Source organism: Barbus barbus (assembly GCF_936440315.1).
Source record: "Barbus barbus genome assembly, chromosome: 23".
Lineage (NCBI taxonomy): Eukaryota > Metazoa > Chordata > Actinopteri > Cypriniformes > Cyprinidae > Barbus > Barbus barbus.
The window spans coordinates 21,484,157-21,509,610 of record NC_136751.1 but is presented as its reverse complement, the minus strand read 5'-3'; the positions used below and the strand labels follow the sequence as shown (position 1 = coordinate 21,509,610).

Here is a 25,454-nt window from a genome sequence, read left to right as displayed (position 1 = left end):
CAATAATACAATTTTGAGTACATTTTAAAACAGTTATATAATCGTGACACTCCACTATAAAAGCTTAGACTATTTGGTTTTAAACTTAAAATGTAAACTTTAATTATAAATTATGAATACATAACACTTATAGATACATCTAAACATTTCAAATAATAGCCATGTCCCCTTTAAACTCATTTTAAGTTTCCTTCGTTCGCACCTAATATCCCAACTATTTCTACAAGCAACAGTAAAAAGACAGGCTGCAAATACAGTGATCTATCGACCCCTAGTGGCCTTAAAAACCACCATCACTTTCTATGCACTCAACAAAATGACTCGATTACTCCTGAAAACCAATCATTTACAACTATTAAATAATGCCTTTATTGAATGACAGTCTCAGACTTAAATCTGGACATTAGTTTAAGGCAAACAACAGTTTGGTACGGTATTGTACATAACTGAATAATCCCAAAAACACAGATAAATTGCAGTAAAAACAATTGTGTTAATAAATTGAGCATATAAATTGGTTAATACTGCAGTCATGTCTCCTTGAATGAGATTGCCTTTACAGTATGTGAACAACTGCTACATACGTTCCAGCTATGTCAATTGTTCTAGCACAAGTATTAATTACAAAATGTTTTATTAGTCCATTTTGCATGCTTTATTACTATTTAAATTTGTAAAATTGGCATTTTTGATACTTGTTAAAACCTAAATTAGAGATGACAATGCAATGCATGCATAATTACACTTTTTTTAACTATATTTACTTGGTCAGTTAGGTTATTCATTATTGTTTTACTTAAAAATATATTTTTTAAAACTCATGAACTATGGGGAAGAAAAATCTGACATTACTTTGGTGGAAATGCACCAAAATTAATACATTCACAAGATGTAGAACATCATACAAAAAAAATTTATAAAATCACTTCAAAGCAAAGGACATAATGACACTGGAATGTTACAGTAGAGATTGGAATAGTGAGACAATTCTTCAGATGAGGTCAAGCTCAGCTTTACTGTGTAAAGTCAAGTGGCCTAGAGTTTTAGTGTGGTCCGAGGCTAACCCCACAGAGGCACTATATATATACTTCACTAGTGACTATTTACAGCAGGGGTGTCAAACTCAGTTCCTGGAGGGTCGGGGCCCTGCAGAGTTTAGTTCCAACCCTGCTCCAACACACAAACCATGTAGTTTTCAAATAAGCCTGAAGGACTTGATTAGCTGGATCAGGTGTGTTTAATTAGGGTTGCATCTAAACTCTGCAGGGCTCCGGCCCTCCAGGAACTGTGTTTGACACCCCTGATCTACAGTAACGTGTATTAACAGGACAGCAGATCTACAGACTGGACACACTACTGGGGTGTAAGAGGCCGGTTTTTCTTTTCCTGCCAGTCTTTCTCTCTCAGACTCAGTTCTGTCTCTGTGAAAGCTGCAGGTCCCCAGTTTGTGATTTTCTGAGGGTACTTGGGACCTGAAAAGACAAAACATACAAGATGAATAAGGTATGGATATCAGTTAATTCAGTAGACAATTCTATCCACATAATCACAAAATTAGAATATTATGAATGAATCATTAATTCAGTCAACTGCATTTTTAATGCTGCTTGATGTTAAGTAAACAATAATAATAATTTATTATACAATATTAATGCTAATATAATAATAAGAAGACATCTATTTTTTATTATACAACAATAATAATTTGTTTTGCATTTAAAAAATGATGGACCATTGCAGAATGATTTTTCAGATTTGGTGTAAATGGGTTCATAGAGATGCATTGTTTCATATTATTATATTTTATAATGAATGATGTAAATAAGGCTTAACCTATAATGGCAGTCATTTGTGAAAAGATTAGATGCTGGTAAATAAATGTTAAATAAATTAAAAAATAAAAATCTTGCATTCTTACAAATAATTAGAGTAGAGAAGGGTAGGTTACCTGGCTGAATGAGCCGTATGAGTCCTTCATGATGAGCCACCTTGTCCTTCCAGCTCTTTGTGTTATTAGCAGCATCTGCTAGTTTCTTCATCACTTCCTGTTCACATAAAACATCCAATCTCACCATCAGAGGTAGCAATATTTAAGACTGTGCACATTGCTCTATTCAGCCACTAGAAGGCAATCTACACAGAGCAACAAAGATCACAACTTCAGCATAACTAACCTCCAGCTATGTTATTCTAGCTTCTTACCTCATATTGCTCTAGTGCACCCTGTCTGTCATCCTCCAGCTGCTGCAGCTGCTGCATGGCAGACTGCAAAGCACTCTCCTTCGCCAGCTGCTCTCGTTCCAGCTCCTGTTTCTCCGCCTGTGTCTGGGAAATGGTCTGCTGTTGATACAGGTGTATCTGCTCCAGCTCTGCACGCTTGGATACCTCCTCCTCCAGCAGCCTGCAGCAGACACAGATGCATGCTCACATTTAAAAAACATCAAATGATATTACGTTCTTTTCTTTTCTTTTTACAAGCTTTTTAGATCTTTATTAGACAGGCAGTAGAGAGAGACCGAAAAGTAGCAGGAGAAAATGGGAAATCCTATATGTTACAATAGGTGCCTCAAAAAAAGTCACTTTGATCAAATATGTAATAAAAACAGTTATATTGTAAAATTTAAAATAATTTTAAATTTGAATAATCAAACTTCAAGCCTTTCTAAACTTTTTAAAACCTAAACAAGGCTTTGTCAAGCTAACATTCAAATTTGGTCATGACAAGTTCTAAATTGCTCACAACTCTGGCAAGCACTGACAGTTACAAATGCAATGTAAAATAAATTTATAGAAATAAATAAAGATACTTTTTACCTTGTATAAATTCACAGGTGACCTCAAATAGACTGTATAAAGCAAATACATATACATAAGTGTCTCTGTGTGTGTGTGTGTGTGTGTGTGTGTGTGTGTGTGTGTATATAGTAATAGAGCTGATTGTGCCATTTTTTGTGAGTTTGGGTAAAGTGATGAGCTGGTGATGGGTCAGCACAAATACAGGAAGAGAGTTGGGTTTCGCGGGGTGAGACAGGGAACAGGAACTGCAGACTTGAACAGATATCTCAGACATCCTTATGTGTTTGTGACGCTACTCAAACTTCCCTCGTTACAAGGAAATGGACAGCCTTTTGTCGGTTACCCCGTTCCAGGTGTCACATGACCTTACTCTGAAAGTTTCGTTGTGCCGTAACTGTGTCTATAGTATAATAATATGTTGCTTTGCCTCTGCTGGCCAGATTAGACTACATCTTAAACCTTATTCTCACATACACTACGGTGAGGAACTGAACAAACAGGCTTGCAAGAGACAGACTGGGCCATGATCATTGTATTACAGACAGCATGACCTTGTTAACACATTCAGTTTAATAATTCACGTGCATTTAATGGCTGTATATTAGCATAAAGTAATTTTTCAAAAGTTATAAAAAAGGCAGTAATCAGATATATATATATATATATATATATATATATATATATATATATATATATATATATATATATATATATATATATATACACACACACACACACACACACACACACACACACACACATATACACATATATATATACACACATATATATATATATATATATATATATATATATATATATATACACACATATATATATATATATACACACACACATATACACACACATATATATATATATATATATATATATATATATATATATATATATATATATATATATATATATATATATATCTCAGTGGCGTTCCGTCAACATAAGCTGCGGAGTGGGGGTTCAATCTTCAACTGGCTGGCAGCAACCATAAATTTTCGCCAGATTTTGTGTTTTGTGCTTAATTTTCTTATTGTGAACCTGTTCAGTTCTTTACTTTTACATGGTTTATGTTTTAGAGGATTTTAGCCAATTAAAGTGTTTAAATGGCTGTGATCCCAACTGGCAGCTGATTCTCGCTCAGTCAGACATGCGCAAGAGCGCACCATGTTTAACGCGTTCCCTTGTTCCATGGAATTCTAAAAATGTTATTCCCCTAGCTACAGTGGAAGGAAAGGAAAACACATAAATCTGCCATAAATCAATGGTTCCCGATAGTGTACTGCCAGCTGCTAGGCAGCCACTGGCAGAATCAGACTGGCAGTTGCCACCAGCCACTGGCAGTGGCGGCTCCTGTCAGCCAGTTGAAGATTGAACCCCTACTGGGGTTGCGAATGCTCCGCATACACAGGCACAAATATGTGTAGCCCCAACTCATAAAAAACGAATTAATGCGATGAAATGTAATTGAGTTGGGCCGACTCAATTTGATCAAATATAAATTAAATTGATACATTGAAGAAGTGATTTTTTTATGCTTGTTGAAACTAATACATTTAACTGGTAAATAAATCATCAGGCAGACATCCTTCTACACTCAAAAAAAAAGATTAGTTGGATTTACTTAACTTCAGGCATTAGCCAACTTGTTAGGCATTGCATAAAGTAAAAAGTCGTAAAGTCGTGACGTATTGTCAAGTATGGTGACCCATACTCGAAATTGGTGCTCTGCATTTAACCCATCCAAGTGCACACACACAGCAGTGAGTAGTGAACAAATGCACACACACACACACACACCGTGAACACACAGCGCCCGGGGAGCAGTTGGGGGTTCGGTGCCTTGCTCAAGGGCACCTCAGTCGTGGTATTGAGGGTGGAGAGAGCGCTGGACATTCACTCCCCCCACCTACAATCCCTGCCGGCCAGGGACTCGAACTCGCAACCTTTCGATTACGAGTCCGACTCTCTAACCATTAGGCCACGACTTTCCCCATAATAAGATGGTATTGTTACATCCATGGCATGCCCATAGGTTTGTTTTTTTGTTTTTTTTAATTATTAAAACAACTTTGCTTCATGTTAGCAGGTCCTCAACCCAAGCACATGCTCTACACTTTACCAGAATGGTAACCCCCCAAAACACTAACATACCAGAAACTCTTTTAAATACAAACATAAAAGAGCATTAAACATGAACAAGTCTCCCAATTTTATCATCTAAATAAAAAATGCCTAAAATAACATTTTATTTCAAGATTTACTCTCCTTATCCACCACTGTGCAAAGCATGATGGGAAGGGGAAATCCACTTCCTAGTTACACAAGTCAAATCATTTATGTTCTTTCAAAATGAAAATACTGAGTTGAGCCAAAACACAACTGTTTCAAGTCAGTTTAACACAATGCAATTGTATAAATGGGAAACCTAACATAATGGTGTTAAATGAAAAATATATTTTTTTAAATAAACTGAATAGTGTTGGAGAATATTTTTTTTGAGTGTAACTGTATATTTCCTTCCTTCCACCACGGATTCAAATCTCAGTTTAATAGCTGAGCACAAGCTTCTATTACTAATTTGAAAACGTCACTTTGGAACTGTTGGGTACGTCTTACAAGGTGTTGTTGAAAGTAAAAATAAATTCCTTGTTTATAACCCTGTTTCAGTCTCTATCAATATGAATGCTAAAACCATTCAGAGAATTGTCATGATTTAAATATATTTACCTGGCCTGTAGTTTTCTGACAGCTTCCTCATCTTGTCTGGCCTGTCTTTCTTCCTCCAGTGCATCTTCTAAACGGTGGTACATGTTCTCCAGCTCTCGTACACGCTGCAGGTACTGCTCTAACTCACTGGACTTTTGAGCCACCTGTTCCTCCATTTGCTGCCGCACCTAAAACACACATACAATTATATAATATTTTTTGACTTTCTTTATTCTGCAAAACACAAAAGATGATATTTAAAAGAATGTTTCAGCTGTCAAAAGAATATTGGATCCCATTGATTTTCATTTGACAAAACAATTTTAAAAATAAAAATATCTTTGTGTTCCACTGAAGAGAGTAAAGTTGGGTCTGGAACAACATTAGAATGATTAATTATGACAAATTTCATTTTCAAGTAACTATCCCTTTAAATAGTTTTTTTCTTTATCAACGCAGACAGCTTGGTTTTATGTGACACTGTTAAAATGTTGTGCTTCCACGTTTCCAGTTATAACTGTAGAAAGCAGAACTTATGCTGGCGCATACTTCCTGTAATATTCCAAATATGGACCTGTGGAGCTGAAGTAATCCAGCACATCATTGGTCAGAATAACCTCTCTAGGTACATGATATCAAAGGACATAGAAGAGTCAGTGCTGCAAGCCATGTTAACAATATGCTAGCCAAAGAGTCACAAACCAAGTTTAAGGAGCAAGCAACTACCATTTTCTCTTTCTCCATTTCCACCCGGTAAAGATCCTGCAGCTCGCTCTGGGTCTGCAGACGTCTGCGTTCTTCTTCTGCTGCATTGGCTGCGGCCTCCTCCAGTTTCTGCAAAACACAAAGACTTTCTTCATTTGTAAAGAAATCAGACACACATGTTGCACTGGATTTAAAGAGTTGGCTATAAAAGGAGGAAACACGCTAATTTTCCCCATTGAATTATAATACCACTACCCAGAATGCAAGTGTTCAAACCATCAAGATTACGGCCAATAAAACTTTGTATGCAAACTTTATGTAAGGCTGCTATTCATTGACTATAGCTCAGCTTTCAACACTATAGTCCCCATCAAGCTGGCATCTAAACTCACAGACCTCGGACTAAACTCCTCACTCTGTGACTGGATTCAAGACTTCCTCACCGGCATGACCTCAAGTGGTGAAAGTTGGCCAGTTCACCTCAAACTCCATCACCCTCAACGTAGGAGCCCCACAGGGCTGTGTCCTGAGTCCCCTGCTCTACTCTCTCTACACGCATGACTGCGTGTCCTCTCACAGCTCCACATCTATTATCAAATTCGCTGATGATACTGTGGTTCTGGGCCTCATCTCCAACAACGATGAGGCCGCATACTTGGATGAGGTAGAGAGACTCACATCATGGTGCCAGGACAACTGTCTCTCTCTGAATGTGAGCAAAACTAAAGAGCTGATCATGGACTTTAGGAAGAGACAACAGCAGCCCTACACTCCTCTTATGATCAGTGGGACCCCTGTGGAGAGGGTGAGTAGCTTCAAGTACCTCGGTGTAAACATCTCAGAGAACCTGACTTGGACTACGCACATCCAAACACAGGTTAAGAAAGCCAGGCAAAGACTGTACCATCTGCGACAGCTGAGGAAATTCAGGGTCTCACCAGCAATCCTGAAAACTTTCTATTCAGGGACCATATCAGTGCATCTCAGTGTGGTATGGAAACAGCTCCAATCAGGACTGCAAAGCACTACAGAGAGTTGTGCGCTTAGCTGAGCGCATCTCAGGGTCTGCTCTCCCCTCTCTGCAGAACATCTACCTCAAACGCTGCAAAAATAGAGCTGTCAAAATCATCAAGGACTCAAATCACCCTGGTAACCATCTATTCACTTTGCTTCCATCTGGTAAGCGCTTCCGTAGCCTGATGGCAAAAACTGAGAGACTTAGGAGGAGCTTCTTCCCCCAGGCCATCGGGCTCCTAAACTCTAACTCTGTGCCATAACATCACATGACTCCATGTTAACATCACTATATCAATAAGCTATTCATATTTTTTTCTACCTCATATTGCTGCTATTTAAATACCCTGTACAACTTTTTTGCACATTCTTTTGCACATTCGTCTTATATTACTATTTATGTCAACAACATACGGACCTGCACATTTATATTTATATTTTTTTATCTTTTATTTTTTTCTACTTTTCTTTTTCTTAATATTTGTATTCTATACAATTGCACTGTCCTTGGAGCGGACCTGATTTACATTTCACTGCTGGTTATACTCTGTATAATTGTGTATGTGACGAATAAAAGTCTTGAATGTTGAATCATACAGCAGGGGCCTTTCAGAAAACCAAACACACAAAAAACTACTAAACCTGACACATCCATCACACCCATAACCCTTTTACACAGTGCGCAAAAAAAAAAAAAAAAAAAAAAAAAAAAAAAATCACACTTTATCTGTATGTGATAATTTTTTTCCTTTTAACAAAACAGGTTTTAATTAGAAATCAAATAATCTTTGAGTTAAATGCAAATGAACGACAGCAGTATCCTCCGTTAACACAGCTGACCACAATCTCACCCCTCAATCACTTTCTGTATGGTTGTGGTCAGATGGCAGGTCAGTGTGAGATCCCAGGTGGCCGTGCTGAGTGACAGGGCAGGAGTTGTTTTAGTATAAACTCCTCGGGGTTTGGAACGGCCCTCCCTAGCTCTCTCCCCAGGCACCTATTGTCCTGCTATTTATTAAAGGACGGGGGAGAGGCACTGACACATCAATGCTGCACTGTTCTCCATGCAGACAACAGTTCAGACACAATTAGATCAGACAATGAGAACTTGTCATCAGCGTAAATCAAATGATTGTTCCCAGTTAGCACTATATGTACTGTGTCAGATGGGTTTTCAATCAGAGAATATTGTGTTTTGTGTAATTTACTGTAATCAGCTGTCAACTGTTAGACTTTGCAGTTTATTTGTGGTTTATATTGCATACTCTTTTAAATGATCAAAAATTCAAATCTTTTAATTATTGTTTTAAAATTTTATGCTTTTAAATGGTTTTCAAAGACAACTATTCAGACCAATTCATCCAATTAAATTTCATTTTGTACAGAAATTCACACGTTTTTAATGTATTTTAACATTTCATATATATATATATATATATATATAATTTGTTTTTATTTATTTTTTTAAATATAAAACAATGAAAAACAAAAGTTTTTGCATATTGCTATAAACAGATATCTAGTCAAAGAATCAACTCTTAATTACTGGTTTATATTTGTACGTGAAAATGTACTGTAGTCTTAAAGTCTAAAAATGCAGGTATATTAATAAATATATAAAACACTATTTAAATGTGTTTTTGATTTGTCTGAATTTATAGACCTAAAGTAAAACAATAATTAATATATATGAAACACATTTAAGTTATTAAACATGTTTAATGTTTTTTTTTGGTGTTTATATATATATTTTTGTTATATAATAATATAAAATTATTAAAAACGTATTCAGTAAAGTATATTTTTGAATGTTTTCAAATTGCTTATTTTGGTTATTTAAAATTAGTCGAAGAATCTAGTCTTAATTACTGGTTTATATTTTTATGTCAGACATTTAATTTAATATTTTGTAAAGTCTATAAACGAAGAGAAATGACAAACAAATCCCTTTCCTGCACACTACTCAATATTTGAGTGCTAACCCTTAAGATCTTACAAGCTTTTGTAGATTAACCAATGTGCTGAATCTGTAGCACAGTCATGCTTATCTTACTGATTTAAATCCACTTGCCGATGACAAAACTCATAGGGGATAAGCCTGGATAAACTCTGATTTAACAATATTAAAACACTCAACCAGAAAAGATAATCAGAATAACGAGAAATTAGATGAAAGAAGGTTAATAAGGGTTAAATGCAAAACCACAATTCCTCACCCAGCCCCCAACTCTCACACATACATGCTCAATCCACATCTCGATATATGGTGTGAAACCACACACTTGAGCTAATCTAATTCCAGCTTCACTACAGGCTGTTTAGGATGAAACAACTTCTGCTGACAGGTTTCTGTAGAGGGCCTGAATAGGGAAGGTGGTACTTGAAATCAAAGATGAGAGTTTCAGTGAAATCTGAATTCATGAATAGCAGAGAGAGATTACAAAGAGCCACCATGGGTTCCTGGGGAAACACTGTTTCTTGAATGGTCAGTGTGGCAACAGACACAGTTCCTGTTTCACTCGTTAAACTGCCATGCAGGAGGTATGTTTGTAGTTTTGTTCCAATACCAACAGTTACAGCACTTTATCTTTTCTTTTTAATCGCAAAATGTTGTGTTACCATTTCCACATGCATAACTAAATACCAGTCTTTCTATAAGTCCAGCAATCTGTGTTTCCTGATATGGTGACATCTCAAATTAATTATTTTTTTTTATCACCAAATAACAGCCATATTCTGTATATTAAACTGTAGAAGGAACAACGTGACAAACCATCCAATTTCCACTAAAAGTGCTGGGAGAGACATGTTTGTGAGAGTTGCTAGAAACACAGGGAGATTGGAAGCTCAGCAGCTGTTGTTGTAGAACATTACAGACCTTCCTCATGGCCTCCAGCTCTCTCTGTTTGCTCTCATTGGCCGTCTGCAGCTCTCTCATCCTGAGCTCCAGTTCTTCCTGCTCAGCCTGTTGTTTCTGTCGTAACTCTCGCCGCTTCTGCCGTGCCTCGTGGTGTGGAGCTGGACGTCCCACCTTCAGGAGTGTGATAGAAGTCTGAATAGCTGAGTGGGCATAAAGGACAGAAGTTATATACTTTAATGATTATAATACTTTATGAACATAATGTAATACATGCAGGATATATACAGTACTAAACACTGGTTAAAAAATTCAAATTCAAAGCCTTTCAAGCAATATGTCGGGGAACAGGTTTCATTGTCAGCCGTAGACTGAATCTTAGTTCTAGCATTTTTATTTTCAGTTAAATTCGATTGTATCATACTGATTGTGCATTTCTTAAAACACTGAATGTGTGCTGGACTCTTGTTAGCTGTTTTCCTTTTTTATCCAGCCCAATCCATTCATTAACTTTTTAAATAATTTTATTTTATAAAGAAATTCATGAGCTGCCATAGTTTTTAATAATTTTAAGCAATTTAAACATTAATATTTAAGGGTAGTTGACGTATCAATGTGTCCTATGGTGTGACGGAAAAATGTAAATAACCTCTAACATTGAAGATAAACCTCTCTCATGCTATTTGTAACTCTAAGAATGAAGATCCATTTTTTATTTTTCAGTAAAAAAAAAAAATCCTATATTTTTGCTATGTCACACCATAGGACACAGTCCAATTTTTATTTGTCAACTAATAAAAATGTTTGAAATCATAAAATAAAACAATGTAATTTCAGTGTGACCAAACATTTGACTGGTAGTCTCTATTTTTTTCTGTGAAAGCCACAATAGAATGAATCATCGGGATGATTCAAATCTCACCTTGAATCCACTCTTGTTTTTTCTTTTTATCGGAGGCACTGATTTCAAAGCTTTTGTCTGAACACTTGACATAGAAAAGGCACTTCTTCCCCTCCTTATCAGGTAAGGACTGCAGAGGAATGCGTGAGGTCATCACAATAAGAGGAAAAGGAAATGTATCCATGAGAATGATGTCACCATAGAAATGACACATTTAGTGTTACTTACAGTAAAAGCCAAGCTGAAATAATATTTAGAACAAATCATTACGGAAAATTATTCTTTGATGAGCCCTTACCTCAACACAACAATTTCCATCTAGTAATATGTCTCCTTTCTTCTCTGTAAGATCTTCACTGACATAGTATGATATTAAGTTGGGCTTCAACAGGAACCACCGTTCAGTCCAGTTCTTCCTTTTGTGGCCCTTTTTCATCATGTAACCCTGTAACAGGTCAAAGGAAAAAGTCACCTTGCAGTTCAGTTGACGGTTTCCTGTTGGTGGAGCCAACAAGTGGAAACAACGGTGAGTCCTGCTCCTCAAATGATCTCTATGAGTAATTCTGTATCACTGCTACAAGTGCTAAAAGTCTGGATCCTGCATGCTGACTCACATATTATTTTGGCCTTGTTAAGGCTAAATGTGCATTTCACACCATACAAGTATTGCATCCCGTTTAAGCATCAGTTTACTATGACTTAGTTAATCTGTATCTGATCCTGACTGTGGCTGCACAGCTGGCCTTGGCACCAATCTCTCTCTCTCTCTCATTCATAGTCAAAGCAGAAAACAACACTGATGCCAGTGTGCTTTGTTAACAGTGCTCTCAGATCTCCAAAACATACAGACTTCAAAACACAGCCAGCTAATATCAAGTCAGTCTACTAAAGGTCATTATTAGCAGAAGCATATTGCACAGGCTACATTCTGGTTAAGACATTAACATACCAAGTATGACCTACTTTCTTAAACATGAGGAAATGGAATAGTAACAGGTTTGACAACAACCTGCTCAATTAAACACAGTGATTATATCAATCCAGATTTACCTCGTTCATTCAAAAAAAGAACGCACTCAATGAATGTGCTGAAAAGAATATACAATTCTGCTCATATATTCACATACTTATTGCTCATTGTAGAACATATTTAATAACAAATGTGCTTAAATATCTGATACACACTATACCATTCAAAAGTTTGGGGTCAGTAACAAAATGAATACTATACATAAATATATTTATGTTACAAAAGATTTAAAATAAATATTGTTCTTTTGAACTTTCTATTCATAAAACGAAGCCTGGAAAAATAATGTATTGGTTTCCACAAAAATATTAAGCAGCACAACTATTTCCAACATTGATAATAAGAAGAAAAATGTATTGAGCACCAAATCAGCATATTAAAATGATTCATCATGGGATCATGTGACACTGAAGTCTGGAACAATGTCATCACAGGACTAAATTACATTTTAAAATACAAGAAAATAATAAATATATTAAATTGTATTTCACTAGGCCTATACAAAGTGTTTATTTACAATCAAACTGTTTTTGCAAAGATTATGTGAATTTATGAACACAACTGTCTATAATATAATAATAAAATGTACATATGTACGCAGGGTTCAAAATTAACACTTGCCAAATGCCACACTGTAAAACATGATAAGTTAAGAATACTTTAAACATTTGAGTAAACAAACTTCTTTAATTTCTTTAAATTAGTAGAGCTTAAATTTTTATGACAAGTGGGCCGGGGCTGAGAGCAATGGGAGATAAGCCAAGCCTCGTTTCCATGATCCCACCACACTCATCACAATGATAATTATATACAACTCCCTTCCATAAACAACACATTCATTCAGATCTTCATAGTTAAGTGCTAGTTAGCAACAGCACACTGGCACACGCTAATGTAGTTCTCTAAAAGACTCACAACACTTGCATGAAAATAGACAAACAGCATGCAGTATAAGTTTTGCTGTCCATCCTCAACCTAACCACAAGCTCTACTCTTCATCACAACGGTAACACTACAAAACCAACATAACAGAAACCTATGTTAATCCTAACATAACAACATTTAAGTACTCTCTATGCTAATCTTGTGCAAAAACTCACAAAATAACACTTAATTCCTACATTTATTTACCTTGTTGTCTGATGCAAAGCATGCTGGGAACTAGAAAATGCAATCATTTTAAGTTCACCTTACTGCAATGACATTTTGAGTTTACAGTCAGAACTTATTTTAATTAAGTCCAATGAATTTTCATTATAATTTGAGTGAAATTAACTCATTTCACTGTTCGGTTTTACAGTGCTAATGAGAGGAAAAATGTACGGTCATGCGGAATATTCTTTTATGCCATCAAAATGATAATACGAGGAAAAAAGCTTTTGTGACAAGTTCCCTTTGGAGATGAACACTGGCTCGAGAGAGTCACAACAATATTTTTTGTCAAACATTTGCTAGGAAAAAACAGCCTAGTAATTCCATTTTTATAAGTACAACATAGTTTGATGGCTGATTAGAAGTATTTATGGCCAGTAGATTTTCTCAATTCACTGCCACTGGAAGACATGGTAAAAAAGTACATCTTAGACCCTGTATGTGTGCATATACTGTATACAGTTTCTATTTTACTGGAGCCGTACTCCTCTTACCTGTTTGAGCATATCCAGAATAAGTTCCTGGAACACTTCATTAATGCCCATGGAGAGGGTATGGCGGTCCATGCCCTTACTGAAGTGACCCATACCCACCAACTCAATCAGCTCCCACACATTCAGACACTGGTGCTTGCTGCTCAGCTGGAGCTTATAATCTTCAAACTTTTCCTCGATCCAGCTACCACCCATGGCTTCTGTTAGCTTACGAAGGAAGTACTCTATCTGAGGGTGAGAGCATGAACATATAATTATATCAATCATTTCTGATACATTTAAATATGAGAAAACTGCATGTATTTCCGTGCATGTTTGTTTTTAGATACTAGTTATTTTTGTGCAACAACATAGACAGCATATTCAGAAAAACACATAATGACTGAAGGACTGCTTTGATTTAACTAAGAGTAAGTATAATAATCCTGATATAGTTCCCTCTTTATTAAGCAAAAAGATATCACAGCCACATATAATAACAGCAAGCTGACAACTTCCTTTTTAAAAGACCGTTCACAATCATAACCCGAATGGAAGAACTAAACAGAAGTTTTTAAAACAGAAGTATCAAAGAATAAAAAAAAATCTTATTTACATAAAAATATCATGGGAGATTAGAAATGGGAACTACACTATTAATCATGAAAAGAGGTCTGAAAAAGGCTGTTCTCTTTTTTTTTTTCTTTACAGGGCTCCCAAAAATATATGGAAATATAGAAGAATTTTGAATGAGTAATGAATAACACATTTTGTTGAATACCAGTTGTTGTTGTTATGCTCTAAAATATTTTGTCAGAAAGGAACTGCTATTTGTGTCCAATTTCATAATTACATAGTTACATTTGGAAAAATCTTTATCTAGTAATAACTACTGGAAAAGTCACAGAAAATCATAACAAACAAATCTACTTTTACTGAATACGTTTGCATCACTTTGCAAATGTTTCTACCAAGCATTCTTGCTCCTTTTTGTCAAATTTTGTTGCAGAATTTGTTGCAAAAATATAGTTATCCTCACCTCCTCTGAGACCATGACCAGTGGATATCTATCCTCAGAGAGGAAGTTAAAAATGCACCAGATCTTAAATGCATCATCATCTGAGATAAGCAGGTGGTTTCTGTTGAGGTTTTTTCTGGCACACAGAGTCCAGCACATCCTGTTAAAATCTATCCGGTCAAAGTTATCCTGGACCTGTGGAAAAAAAAAAAAGTCCTCATGAGACCTTATGGAACTGAGAAATGCAAAAACAATGGGGAGATGCCAAACAACAATAAAAAAAAATCAAATGTTAGAAAGGTTCAACACTAATTAAATCTGATATACAGATCAAAATGAACAAAATGTCCTGATTCTGGTTTACAAGTGCAAAGGAGGCCTGAAACCTATTCAAGGCACACACAACACTGCAAATAAGACATGTTTTCCCCCCAGTACTTAACTAGAGTTCCCATGGATACTTTTGGAGCGTTCTGGGCACCGTTTTGCATCCAGTGCCCATCTGACTAGTGCTGAACATTCTGTTGGGAAAACTGCAAAACATTTTAGCAAAGCAAGCTTAACCCAAACTTAATTATGTCTTCAAATGGCAAAATTCTAATTATAAAGTACTAAATGTGTGTTGGACACAATAAGTCAAAAGCGAATGGAAGCTAGTCTACTCTAACACGTATTACAATCATAATTTAATATGAATCAAAAGCATATTATGCCTCTAAATATTATTGACTGTTGTCTGAAAATGTTGCATGTTGGGTTTTCAGATGTTTTGTGTAATTTATCCTTTCATCTCCAATGAAAAAAAAAAAAAAAAAAAAAAAAAAATCACATTTCAATCAATTCAACAGAATTCCACATATTTTATACAGAAATAAGCACTTAAAGCGTGCAGATTTCATCTGTGGCTGCAAATGACAACTTAAGCCTACAGCTGGCTTAAACTTAGTTCTAATTAATTCACTGCTATGAACTCATACTTTAAAACCAAACCACAAGAAGAAGCTGAACTGCTCAAATTAACTATCATAGCCCAGCACTATTTGTAGTCCTCCGTCTGGTGGAGCAAAGTTTGCAACAAAAAAAAACCAGACAACTCTCATGAAACAGTCACTGTATTCCACCAACTCAAGCGCTGTCTTGGTTACAGTGGTGTAAGTATGTTTGTTTTGAAATGGAAGCTCCTCTTTACAAGTATATGTGCCAGATTTCATCCCTCGCTTGCACACGCACCTCCCATCGCGCCCTGGCTTTCTCTGGGAGGCTCACAATAGGGGCCTTGTGGAGACCTGAGTGGCCAGTGGAGCCTCTGTTCTTCTCCAGATGAAGCTGTTCATTTGTATTCAGTGGAGCTCGGGCGCCATCACATTCATAAATAGACTTTATCACGCCTGTGAATAACTGCTTTATGGTTTCTTTGACTGTGAGGGGTCTTGAGGGTGAGAAAGTCTTAAGTTTTACGGTAGGGAGTGTTTGGGATGAGCAAGACTTCATGGGCTCTGACAGCTAGTCAATGCAATCAGTTCTCAAATTTCTAGCTATAGAGGACCTACTTGTACAATCAAATGTCACTGAATATTGTAAGCTAGAAGTCACATGAAGTCAACTATTTAATATAACAAAGAAGAAAAGGATGAAGTCGCCTGTCCATTATCCTACTTTACACAGATACTTGGAAACTAAATAAATGGACTTAAAATGCTGATTTGAGTTTAAAATATTTCAGTATTTTATTATGCAAGGAGAAAGACAGAGCTGAGTGAACTAGCACATTCAGGAAATGAATTGCTTGGGACAATGGTCAATTATTCCCATTAGTGGTGATTATTAAAACCTATTTAACTGTAAAATGCTGCGATTGACCAATAAGAATCAAGCATTCTAGATAGCCGTGTCACTTTCACAAATATTAAACAATGTACACTACTGTTCAAACTTTTAATGTCTCAAAAAAGTCTCTTATGCCCATCAAGGCTGCATTTATTTGATCAAAAATAATTTTTTACAGTTTAAAATTAATATATTTTAAAATGTCATTTATTCCAGTGATGGCAAAGGTTAGCATCATTTCTCCACTCTTTAATGTCACATGAACCTTCAGGAGTCATTGTAATACGCCGTTTTGCTTTTCAAAAAATATTTTTACAACAGTTGTTAAATATTTTTAAACATACCCTGATACAATTTTTTCAGGATTCTTTGAGAAATAACCAAAAAAAGCATTTATCTGAAATAGAATGTTTTTTGTAACAATTATGTACTTTTTTTAATCAAATGAATGCATCATTACTTGAATAAAATAATTTTGTTAATAAATAATAATAAATCTTACTGACCTCAAAAACAGTGTATGTTTCTTGTCATTTAGACATGTTATTACCATCATCTAACCATCATCTCAAGTAAAACATAGCTGAGAAACAAACACGTTTTCAACCTGATCATACTGTTGTCACAGCATGTCATACTGGAGCATAACCACACAACGTATTAAAAGACGTGGGTCACAAAGCACAAGCCCGTTTTGATAGCATCACTCTATTTTGGTCTTGTGTTTGTGGAGGGGGTCTACGTCTTTTGTTCCTCATTTGACATCAGAGCACTTTGCAGACAATGCATTCCTGGAATCAAGAGAGCTGAAAGGGTGAGAAAGAAGTGGGGCATAATTTACCGAAAAATCACAATCATACATCATCTTAAAACGAGAAGTAAGATGTGTGACTAAGCTGTTAGTGTCATGTCTCAAACAGAAGCCAATGGCTAGCATGTGTGTGAATGTAGAATTTTAAGCAAGTTAAGCACTGTAACTTGTTTTCTCCCAGACCACAAGTTAAATTGCTTGGCTGAGAGTCAAAGTGGAAGGCAGAGAAAGGGGAAAGGCGGGTCTCTCTGCAGCAGGGTGGAGTGTGTGTTTGGTCACTCACAACTATACAAGTGTGAACAGAGAAAGCTGACAATATGTGGCTAGTGATTTAAATCCCAAAAGTGTGTTAAACACCAGACCTCAGACAAACATAAAATAGGCAAAGGGTATAATTTGCCTTTCCATTGTAGGAATTTTAAGCACTAAAATTCAACATGGCATATAATACCTTTCAGCAACAAATTATTTTTTTCTATACACCAGAACTGAATGCTTTGTGGTGCATTGTGAAATCTCTTCCCTCCTTCTGTTTCATTTTTGCACAAGAAAATTAGAAATTACAAAGAAAGCAATTCTTCCATGTAACTTTCAACATCATTTATCTTGCAAAAAGAAACGAAATCTCATGCCCAGAAGTCTTTCATTATGTTATCTAACATTTACTTTCAATAGATCTACAGTAAATGCATCAGTTGTTTTAGTCAAATTGGGGTTAGTCTACCATGAGAATGACAAACTTTCACATGAGAAAATGAACATCCATAAAAGAATTACAGCATTTATGAAAAAGTGCAAAGCTCAGCATGTAAAACCACAAGCGGTTTATAAGAATGGCCATCAAAAAAAAAAATTAACTCTGTCAATGCAGTCTACATACATTTTATCCAGAGAAAGACTAATATAAATATTAAGTAATACTTCAAATATATTGTCCCAAGACTAAGGACCCACAATCCTCAAAACCCTGACAACTGAAAAGTCCTATTTGGACAATGACAAATGTGCTCACCTTGTCCAGAATGAACCTGTTCAGGTAAGGCATATATCCCTGATTGGAAACAGGACCTTCATCGTCATCTCTAAAGTGTTGCTCTAGAGCTACAGGATCATGAGGGATCTTCATCACTGTGCACAGGTTATGGGAAAGCACCTGAAAGACACCAATGAGTTTAACACCAAAACATATCCAATAATAATTCAATAATGTAAATTAAAATGTAATAATCATCTAAATCAGTGCTTAAAGACTTAGAAGTAGTTATTTTTTTAGCAGAATTCATCATAGCATTCAGTAATTTTCTGTTCATTATATTTTTTTGGAAGAACCTGCATACAGATATTACATTATACACAACTATTCCTTATATATTCTTTTCACCTTAATAACTTAGACAAAATATTGATATAATTAGTTTAATTTGCGAATCAAAACTCTATTTAAATACACATTTTAAACAAATTCAACGTTTTGGGAAGGATTCGAAAATAACTAAAGGTGTGCAGTTATTCAGGCTGCCGCTATATATTATCTAACACCTCATCCTTAACACACTACAATAAGGCACCAGAAGCAGGTTTGAAGTTTCGAAACTAGTTTGAAATGCTAAAGGAAAAAAAGTCACTTGAAACATTCTTACATTTACATTCAGTACAAATGATTCACACGTCCTTAAACTGCACCGAGCCATTGAAACAGCGTTTACACTCCAGTGCCCAAACTTAAAAGAACAAGAGCGTTAATTCGGTGGCAAAAACAAACCTTCAGCTGTGACTTAGACACTTTCCCACTTTTATCCACATCCAGAGCTGTGAAAGCATGCCATATTGCTTTGAGGAGCTCGTCCCTTAGTCCCATTTTCAGAGGTAGTGTCTCTGAGCTACTGAGTGGCGTCGCACTTGATGTGAACTGTTTTCTCATGAGGTTTTACAATAGAGCGGTCACATGACCTTAGAACCAGAACTACAGAACTCGCGGCACGAGCACCACTCAGCGATGAGCGCGTGCTGCTGAAGGACTTGGATGGAATCTATGACATCATTAGGCGTTTACCAGACTAAGAATGATAAGCCTCCCACAACGAAAAGATGTTTACATATTCATGTTCAAATGTGTTTACAAAGTTTCAATAACCGCAAAGGTAGATGACAATCAAAATTAGTCTCTAACGACTGGAAGTTGTGTTCGCCGGAGGTTAACAACAGAAACAGTAACCTGTTGAGTGCTTTTGCGTCTTTTGCGTGCTGTTGAGTGTCAGAATGCGACTAAATGCACAGAGGAAAGCATTGTTCACCTTACTGTAGATTTAAATGACAAATTTTGTTTAAAATACAAGTTAACTGAAGTTGAGGCGGCAGGCATCAAACGACTGGACCCCGAAGTACTGAGCGAAAAAAAAAAAAAAGAGACTCCCCTCATTCAAAAGTAATATATTAAAGTTCATATAAAACAAACCAGGCGCGTTTAGGTGAAAACAGTTTATTAAAATGAACGTATTTACAAACAAAAAGAAGTTGAGGATTAACAAAACCAAAGAATCTAAACAGTACCCTATCAATGTAGTTGAAGTAACACAAAAGTCAGAATGATACATTATTAACTAAGGACATTAGATGAACTGGACAAAGATTGTTTTAATGCTACAAACAGGGTTGGAGATTTGAAAGGCATATGTACATTTAAATCATCTTTTGCTTCCAGTTTCAAGCATGGTTTGTCACATGGTTAAATTCAAGATTTGACAGAGCAAAATAAATGTCTGGATGTAAAATCTGCAAAAAAAAAAAAAAAAAAAAAAAGTTACTGGAGCTTGATGAGATTATGATGAGGAATATTGCTTGTTTGAAAGGATAAAATGAAAAAAAAAAAAAAAAAAACCTTCCAACCCTAACTGGATACAGACGAACATGAATAGCAGCAGGCTTTCTGTGGCAAGCTCACCATTGCCTCCAAAGTGCTCATTTTAAATGGCAATCTAACTCAAGCCCCAACTTCTGTGGCCCAACAGGCATTTTTCACAGGCAGTAAGGTGCACAAATCTTTGATCTGGTACATTCACATATCAGGGCTCAATAGAGGCACACATCTCCCATTTGGTAAAGAGCAACACTGAACCTCTGAGAAAGCAAGTGCAGGGAGACCATTCTGACCCTTACCTATGGAACTTAAAGCAAAGATTAGGAAGACAGAACTATACTAAAAATATGTCCATCTTAAGGCAATTCTGTCAAGAGATTTTGAGAAGGCAAACCTAAATAGTAAGGCAGATCTGCATTATGTACTCAGACGCTAGTGCATATACAATGCAGAAGGACCCAAGCTTCAGTAAAGACCATGGTACTTGAACCAAACAGTATAAGCACTATAAGTCACAAATAGTCTGTGTCATCCTTCTGGCTACAGACAGAACTGTCTGTGTGCTCAAGTCTTTAAGCACCCCTGTAGTTCCCATTTAGGACTAGTCATCTCCTTTGTAGGGGTTCAGTTCAATAAATGGTGAGACTAACAGAACGGTTCATCTTTTTCCCGATGAGTCGAGAAGCTCTGGAGCTGGACTGGATTGTGGAACGTGTAAGAACACGGTCTGTGGACAGAACCCTCTCTTCTGCTGCAGCCTTTGCCATCTGAGCTTTCTTTAGCTCCCTGAGAAACGAAAACCAGAATTATTTCAGTTACAATTTCAAACAATAGCATTTGATAGGTCTATAATAAGTAAAATGCTTCTAAATCTAGACTGAAATCTGCCCCTAGAAATGGAAGAATATATCATACTTTTGCAGAAGTGCGTTCTTGAATCTCTCAGCGTTGAGCTCTACACGCAGCTGATCAGCACTCATTCTGGAAGCAGTCAGAAGAACAGGATGTCTGACGAGGTCAGAGGTTGAGGGTCGCCGTGTTGGGTCAGGATGGATCATAAGCTGTCAGGAAGATATATGCACATTTTAATCAAACGTTCAAGACACCATTCAATGCAGATCTGTCAGAAAAAGAAAGCACCAAGGAGAAGTTTAGGGGATTCATTTGTAGTTGAACCCTTACCTTTAACAAGCTTAAAAATTCCTGAGAAAGCACTTGTGGGATATGGGGCAGGATGCCCTGTCGGATTTTATGCCACTTTTCTCCATTGGTAGGAAGGGGCTCTGCTCCAGAGGCACCGATTACAGTCAGAGCAAGGGCAAATATGTCTGCCTTTTTCAGGTTACTGTAGTCCTGTGGGCAAAAACAGCAAAAATAGTGTGTGGCACTACACAGACCATTGTGACCTGCTTGGAATTTCTATAAGACCAATAATAAATAAAAGTATATACCTCTTGAAGAACTTCATTTGCCAGGTATCTGCTGTCACCTTCTTCAACTTGTGGATTGGTAACCGTTGTAACATGACCTAGATCACCTGATATAGAAAACATTGTCAAAATCTCATCCACTTCATAAAGCCAAATCTGTATAAAACATGTTCCCATTACAATCATCTGGGTATACAATTTGAGTATCTAACCTATTTTGTACACCACGCTTGTGGTGGGACCATCTTCTTCATCTTCAAATTCCTCTACACTAGCAGCAGGTTTGCGTGAAATGAATATATTGCCTGAAAAAAAAAAAAAAATTAATATTACAACATTATAACTAAAATACATCTAAAAAATATTTTAAAGGGTGTAACGTGCATATGCATACTTGGCTTAATATCCATGTGAACAAGTGCTGTATAGTGAATGTACTTGAGTCCACGAGAGACTTGTAACAGCAGATCCTTCAACTCCATCTCAGAAAGGAAGTGCATGCGTCTATTGTGCTCAGCAATAACATCAGACAGGGTTCCTCCGTTGCAGTACTCATTTTGGATCAGCATGTGGTCATCTTCTGCCCAAGCAGAATAATACCTCACAACGTGGGGGTGCTGTCCAAGAACTGCATGTGCATATACCTCACGAAGTGCATTTTGCCTATTGGGGGAGAATTCATAGGAATAAATAAAAAGCAATAAGAATCTCCATTCAATAGTTACATTTACATTTAGTCATTTGGCAGACGTTTTTATCCAAAGCGACTAACAATTGGGGATAGTGTTAACTATCTATATCTATAATAGTTAGTTACTATCTATAATAGTTAGTGTTACGGAGTATACAATAGTATTAAAAAAAAAATGTTATGTTTACTTACTCATCCACAGAGCCTGCCAGGGGCTTTTTGGAACGTTTGATGGCGTAAATACAGCCGTCCAACCTCTTGACGCATTTGAAAACTGAACCAAACTCTCCAGAGCCGATCTTCTCCAACTCATGGAATTCAGACGCATATCTGGACATCATGTTATTCTCCATCATTGTGATCCTCTGTGGAAAATATCAGTTTTTATTAGACACAAAAATAAAGCAGTACTTAACTAGAAGGCAAAGTAGGAATGCACCAAAATTAATTCCATAAGTGTTCCAAAGCTTAAAATCCTGGATGAAACATCAAGTAACAATCTTTGACATAAAATATCCAAAGTTTGATATATGTATATAAAAGTTACTTTTCAGTTTCAGTGTTGCATTAGATTAAAACTAGTCAGTAATAAAAAGTGAATTAAATTTTACCTTTGAGGGCGGAATGAGCTCACTCTCTATTTCAGGATCACTTGCATCCATGTCCTCTCCACATGAGCTACAGAAAAAGAGGAATTCTTAGAAAGAATAACAGACATCAAACACTAGGGGGCAGCAGAGAGGCCTGACTAAGCACATGGCGCGGTGAGTGAGCGAACACGAGGAACTGGTTCCTCGCCAACTTTTTGTCTTGGAACAGAATTGGTAAACGGATTTAACGAACGGTCCTGCAAACCTGTCCCACACCTGTTCAAGATGGCCATAGTGTTTTATTCTACTAAAACTACTTCACGGTAGTCTGTAAACTAGAGGTTAACTCGTTTAGAAAGAAAAAGCACGAGGAAAGCCTAGAAAAGACGTTTAAACTATGGTCAACATACTCATTCCAATGTGCTCGTTTCCTGTTGTTTCGTTGTAGTGTTGATGACTGCACCAGAATGGAGTCCGGGGTGAAGGGGTTGATGTTTACTAGAGGTGTCTGGTTTCGTCTTCCGTCCAGACAGGCTTTGCTTGTGGAATCAACATTGTTAAACAGGGCGACTCTCCGGCTCGTCGATGCCATCGTCCTGGCCTTCGACAATAAGCTCTGCAGATACAATGACATGCATAATTAATATTCATTTTATAGAGCATTTAAAACGCATTCTTAAAGCCAATATCAAAGCAGAAGAAACTGACTTCAGTCAACACACAAAAACGGGGAAAGCCAGAACATTACACATTTCAGATGATGTAATGATGTGCTAGTATCAATAGACTGATTCACTGTTGTTACACAACTTTGTACAGTTAGTCCAATATCTGGGTCACTCTAGGTGAACTCATCCACCTAGTAATAGCTCAGAGCTGATTTTCAAATCATAACTACTTCAGTTTATTTTCGAAAAAACACACATATATACATACACATATATATATATATAAAAAAACAAAGTAAAAAAATGCTCTATTCTGTGTTCTTTTAGAAGTCAGAAGTTAACAGAATTAACTATAGAAAGTTAACAGAAAATACCATTTGTGTTTACAGTTTTTGTATATCAGTGACTAACGTTACAAACCTTTGGGGTATGAGGGGTATCAAACAGCCGGAGTTTTCTGAAGGTTTTATGGGGTGGAGTATCAGGACAGTCCGGGACAGGAGAGCTGGATCCTTCCATGTCATCGTGAATGTAACTCCTCTCAGGGGAACTGTCGTAAGCCTGGGGACTTTTCCTTGGCGATGGAGAGCTTTTCATGTAAAAAGCTGGTTTTGCCCGAGACGGTGAGCCAAACCCCTCCTCGTCCCAGGACTCGTCGTCGTCTCTGGTTCGGCTGAGCGGGCTGCTGCTGCCCAGGTCCACCGGCCTCTTATCGCTGCTGCGCCGCACGGACACCGGCGAGTCCAGCTCAGTGAAGCCCGACTCGGCTCCGGTGCTACTGTTCGCGTCTTCAATGCCGTCTTCTTCGCCGTCACTGGCCGAAAACTGCAACTTTTGGCGAACAGGTTTAAGATTTGGAGACTTGCCGTGCCTCCGTGTAACGAAACTCATCTTTCCATGCAAAAGTTCAGTGTTTGTAAAAGGATAACTTAATAAAAAACACAAAGCAAGTAATTTTAAACTATAAAAACCAGCCCAAATGGCTGGCAAATCAGGCAGAGATTATGTAACGTTAGTTTAGATAAACATATCTAATACTGGCCGTGCAATGCAACAACCTTAACGCTGATCAACAGTCCAGAAAAACAGCGATGTGATTCCCAACTTGTCTGCAACAGATTAACGTTACCCAAGGAAAATATCTTCTCTCGCTGACCGATATCTCCGTGACCAGTCCAAACAAGTTCAGTTCAGTCGCATAAAAACTGATAACGACGTTGTAATCGTATTAACCAGCGTCCACCGCGACGTTTCGGGTGAAAAAAATGGCTGCTCCACAAACTTCCAACTGATATCTGAAGAACTAGAAAAAAATTAATTCCTGATAGCAATTACGCGATTTATAAGACGCCGAACTAAGGTAAAACTCTCGAAACATGTCAAAGCGTTCAAAATCGTGTCGTTTTAGACAATAATGTTTACAAAACTAGTTTGAATGGCGAGCTACTCCTCCCACCAACAAGCGTGGTCAGTCTTCCCGCGACCGTTGGTCATGTGACGTGGTATGTACCAATGAGCGCCGACTTCCAAAGTTTAAAAGATAGGAGTTTCTGGAGGTGCTACGTCATCAAGCCCCTCCCCCTAAATGCTCAGGACTGTGACCTCAATTTGGCGCGAAAACTTTTCTTTCATCTACTACGACGTAACGGTCTCGTTTGATCTTGCACTTGTTCAGTGAAATGCTTTAGTAAAGATAGCTTTTCACATTCTACATTGTAATCCGTTCTTGGTGACACAGGAACACATTACAATAATTGCATGGTATTATATTTGATGAGATTAATCCTTTTATAAGTGTTTGCATGGTATTGTAAATTAGCCACATGGATTTGTTTTGACAACAGAGCTTCAGTGACTGGCAGTCCCTTAACAATAGCAATCACTTAAGCAGTATTGGTTTCAATAATGAT

At 36.9% G+C, this 25,454-nt stretch overlaps 2 protein-coding genes across 3 annotated transcripts; both read right to left on the bottom strand.

Moving 5' to 3' along the window:
- Nucleotides 1-348: 348 nt before the first annotated feature.
- LOC306842978 (switch-associated protein 70-like) lies at nucleotides 349-19,296 on the bottom strand. 2 transcript variants are annotated; one of them, XM_079374219.1, is made up of 13 exons: nucleotides 19,071-19,296; nucleotides 18,321-18,461; nucleotides 14,692-14,865; nucleotides 13,674-13,901; nucleotides 11,296-11,442; nucleotides 11,019-11,127; nucleotides 10,118-10,299; nucleotides 6,247-6,354; nucleotides 5,542-5,708; nucleotides 2,203-2,401; nucleotides 1,949-2,045; nucleotides 1,276-1,472; nucleotides 349-1,146 (listed from the first exon to the last, which is right to left on the bottom strand). In XM_079374219.1, the coding sequence occupies exons 1-12, from the start codon at nucleotides 19,227-19,229 to the stop codon at nucleotides 1,354-1,356; spliced, it is 1,830 nt and encodes a 609-aa protein (XP_079230345.1). In that variant the 5' UTR covers nucleotides 19,230-19,296; the 3' UTR covers nucleotides 349-1,146; nucleotides 1,276-1,353. The 2 variants fall into 2 exon arrangements, with proteins under 2 accessions (XP_079230345.1, XP_079230344.1); XM_079374218.1 differs by having other exon boundaries at nucleotides 1,373-1,472.
- A 471-nt stretch (nucleotides 19,297-19,767) lies between these two features.
- On the bottom strand, nucleotides 19,768-25,048 carry LOC306842970 (wee1-like protein kinase 1-A). The gene is made up of 10 exons (XM_079374207.1): nucleotides 23,965-25,048; nucleotides 23,287-23,492; nucleotides 22,898-22,964; nucleotides 22,479-22,651; nucleotides 21,990-22,258; nucleotides 21,808-21,900; nucleotides 21,617-21,702; nucleotides 21,348-21,518; nucleotides 21,081-21,226; nucleotides 19,768-20,951 (listed from the first exon to the last, which is right to left on the bottom strand). The coding sequence occupies exons 1-10, from the start codon at nucleotides 24,433-24,435 to the stop codon at nucleotides 20,795-20,797; spliced, it is 1,839 nt and encodes a 612-aa protein (XP_079230333.1). The 5' UTR covers nucleotides 24,436-25,048; the 3' UTR covers nucleotides 19,768-20,794.
- Between the last annotated feature and the right edge of the window lie 406 nt (nucleotides 25,049-25,454).

Bases quoted from the DNA above. Each gene is read 5' to 3' on its own strand.
- LOC306842978 (XM_079374218.1), bottom strand. From the start codon at position 19,229: ATGAGAAAACAGTTCACATCAAGTGCGACGCCACTCAGTAGCTCAGAG. The intron at 11,443-13,673 runs GTAAGAGGAGTA...GACCTGTTACAG, and splicing joins TTCTGGATATGCTCAAACAG to GGTTACATGATGAAAAAGGG. The intron at 6,355-10,117 runs GTCTGTAATGTT...TGTGTTTTGCAG, and splicing joins AGCTGGAGGCCATGAGGAAG to AAACTGGAGGAGGCCGCAGC.
- LOC306842970 (XM_079374207.1), bottom strand. From the start codon at position 24,435: ATGAGTTTCGTTACACGGAGGCACGGCAAGTCTCCAAATCTTAAACCT. The intron at 22,965-23,286 runs GTATGTTGACCA...CTTTTTCTGTAG, and splicing joins AAACGAGCACATTGGAATGA to CTCATGTGGAGAGGACATGG. The intron at 21,227-21,347 runs GTAAGGGTTCAA...TCTTCCTGACAG, and splicing joins AATTTTTAAGCTTGTTAAAG to CTTATGATCCATCCTGACCC.